Source organism: Lactuca saligna, chromosome 7 (genome assembly GCF_052625555.1).
Source record: "Lactuca saligna cultivar CGN05327 chromosome 7, ASM5262555v1, whole genome shotgun sequence".
Classification (NCBI taxonomy): Eukaryota; Viridiplantae; Streptophyta; class Magnoliopsida; order Asterales; family Asteraceae; genus Lactuca; species Lactuca saligna.
The window spans coordinates 20,259,202-20,262,019 of NC_136423.1; the positions used below are offsets into that span (position 1 = coordinate 20,259,202).

At 33.0% G+C, this 2,818-nt stretch overlaps 1 protein-coding gene across 1 annotated transcript; it reads left to right on the forward strand.

The window, feature by feature from the left end:
- Positions 1–512: 512 nt before the first annotated feature.
- On the forward strand, positions 513–2,285 carry LOC145003843 (pentatricopeptide repeat-containing protein At2g20710, mitochondrial-like). Its single transcript, XM_078962747.1, has 2 exons — positions 513–911; positions 1,065–2,285. The coding sequence occupies exons 1-2, from the start codon at positions 570–572 to the stop codon at positions 2,217–2,219; spliced, it is 1,497 nt and encodes a 498-aa protein (XP_078818873.1). The 5' UTR covers positions 513–569; the 3' UTR covers positions 2,220–2,285.
- The last annotated feature ends 533 nt before the right edge of the window (positions 2,286–2,818 follow it).

Here is a 2,818-nt window from a genome sequence, read left to right on the forward strand (position 1 = left end):
ATAAAAATATACATCTATTCAGGTAAATCTAAGTGTTAAATACAATTCCAAACAATTATAAAATAAATTATAATTACAAAGAAAAAATAGAAAAATAAAATAAAATAAAAAATCAATAAATAATTTCTAATGATTTCATTGAATTCATTTATGTCTAAAACACATAATAACTTTTCGATAGATTTTATTCATTTTACAGAAAAGATTTAGTATTCTTGTTGAATTGTGTAAAAAATAAATCACTTTGGTGTAAACAAAATATCTCATAACAATATGGTCTTTAATTCTTGCTGCACAAGTGTGATGTATATGATTTTATTTTAGATAAATAAAATGTCATGAAGAAACCTAAAGTTGATGATAAAATGTTTATAAAATACGACACCAAAAGCTTTATACAACTTTTGTTATTTGTAATTTTGTATAACCTATTTTTCTTAAAAATATTTCGTAATTGGACCAATAAGCCTTGGTTGGGGCCCAACAGAGGCCCGATCAAAATATTCATAACTTGAAGTTTCAAAATCACGGACGCCATAAACCCCCCAGACCAATTCTGTACCGATAGGATGAGGCTTTTTCATTTAACTTCACGCACACAAGGTGTTTGTCGAAATGCCTTAAAGAATTTCTTCAGTTCATCGTCAAGCAAATTGCCCACGCAAGCAGCACCATCATTGATTACCGAAAGAAACAACAAGAATTCGTCAAGTAGATCACCGTCATTCCCGAATAAAAACGCACCCATGTTATCACTATACAGAAGGATCTCACCAGTGGGTGATCCCGACATTTCTATTGTACCAGTCCTTGATCAATGGGTCAGAGAAGGGAGGAAAGTCGATCAAGATTCTTTAAATAACATCATCAAATCCTTGAAGAAGTATAACAGATTCAAACATGCCCTTGAGGTTCTCATTCTAATCTCCTCATCTTCCAATTCCACTACACAGTTCTAGATTCGAACTTGATACCCAACTTATTCACACATTTTGCACATCTAACATATAAAATCCAATATTTTAGATCAGTTCTCAATTGGGTTTGTATTTTTTCTTCTGCAGATATCAGAGTGGATGACTGATAAACGATACATACCCCCTACAAAAGGCGACATTATGAGCAGGCTGCATTTGATATATAAAGTTCACGGTTTACAAAAAGCCGAAGAATTCTACAACAACATCTCACAAATATTCAAAGGCTTTCAGGTCGATATCGCCCTTCTCAACATCTATTCTCAAGAAAAATCCATAGATAAAGCCGAAACCATAATGCACAAGTTACGTGACATTGGTCTCACAACTCCTTTACCTTACAATATCTTGTCACGTATTTATTACAGTGTCAAAAACTACAAAAAAATGGACGCACTGTTTCAAGAAATGGAAACAAAAGGGATTCACGGAGACAAATACTCATATGCCCTTCGGTTAAACTTCTACGCATCCACTCGTAACACCGAGGGGTTAAATAAAACCATGGAAATAATGGAAGCCAATCCCAATGTCGATATGGATTGTGACACGTATATTATCGCAACAAACGCGTTTTTGAAAGTCGGGTTAGTTGAAAAAGGTTTTGAATTATTGAAACAAGTCGAAAAATTGGCGATTGGGAATAAGGATAAGTATAAAACACTCAATACAGTGCTTAAAATGTACGCAGAATTAGGGGAAAAAGATGAAGTTTATCGAATTTGGAATATTTTAAAGAAGGAGACGATATATAATACGGGATATAGAAACATGATAAGATCGTTGTTGAAATCTGACGATATTGAAGGAGCGGAGGTGATTTGTAAAGAATGGGAAACTAGAGATTTGTCGTATGATTTCCGAGTAATAGATGATTTGATTGATTGTTATGTTAAGAAGGGCGATTTGGGAAAAGCGGAAGATGTTATAAAATGTGGAATTGAGAAAGGGGGTACGCCTACTTTTCGAACGTGGTTTTGTTTAATGATCGGGTATTTTGAGGGGAATCGAGTTTTGGAAGGTGTTGAAGCGATGAAAAATGCAACACGATGTTTTCGGGTTTTGCAATACGAGGAAGGAGTGAAGAATAAACTTGTGATTGTTTTGGAGTATTTGGAAAGAGGGGGGAAATTGGAAGATGTAGAGGGGTTTATGAATTTGTTGGAGGTGGAAGGGGTATTTTCGTCAATTGTATGTGGGAGACTGCTTGATCTCATCAAGAATGAGACTTCTAAATGTTAATAACTGCACCGAATAGCATTGATTTGTTATGTATTGTTCTTTGAGTTAATGGATTTAATTGAGACATGAATCAATCCAATACCTTAAATGTTATGGATGTTTTGTTTTGACTTAATACATAAATAACGGCTTCAAGTTAGGAAAGTGAGCTTATCAACTCCTAAAATGAAAAGTCGTCGGAACATATCTAAATGCATATAATATCTTAAATAGTTTTAAAACAAAAAAATATATTATTGTGGTGTTATATATAGAGAGAAAAAGATAAATATAATTATATTTTTAATCTGTTTTCATAAAATAACCAAATATTTAGCTTTTTTCCAAAACAAACCACGGAAAAACTGATTTCACAAACCAGCATGTGGTTTCATGCTCTTACCTGCGATTTCATATCATCTATGAAAAAAAAAATTTGCTTATTTTTGAAGACACAAAATCGTAGATGCATACGGCCATCTATTGTTTCCTCTCGATCCGTTTACGATTTCGTTGATTTTTTTTTCTAAACTAATATTTGAAATTCGGAAAAAAAAAACTAAATAATAAGAACGAAATCGCATGAAATAGCCATCTACGATCATACAAGTTTTAATGCA

What these genes read in the sequence shown, in the direction of transcription:
- LOC145003843 (XM_078962747.1), top strand. Translation starts at nt 570, where the DNA reads ATGAGGCTTTTTCATTTAACTTCACGCACACAAGGTGTTTGTCGAAAT. An exon ending in GATTCAAACATGCCCTTGAG is followed by an intron (nt 912 to 1,064) that starts GTTCTCATTCTA and finishes TTTCTTCTGCAG; the next exon opens with ATATCAGAGTGGATGACTGA.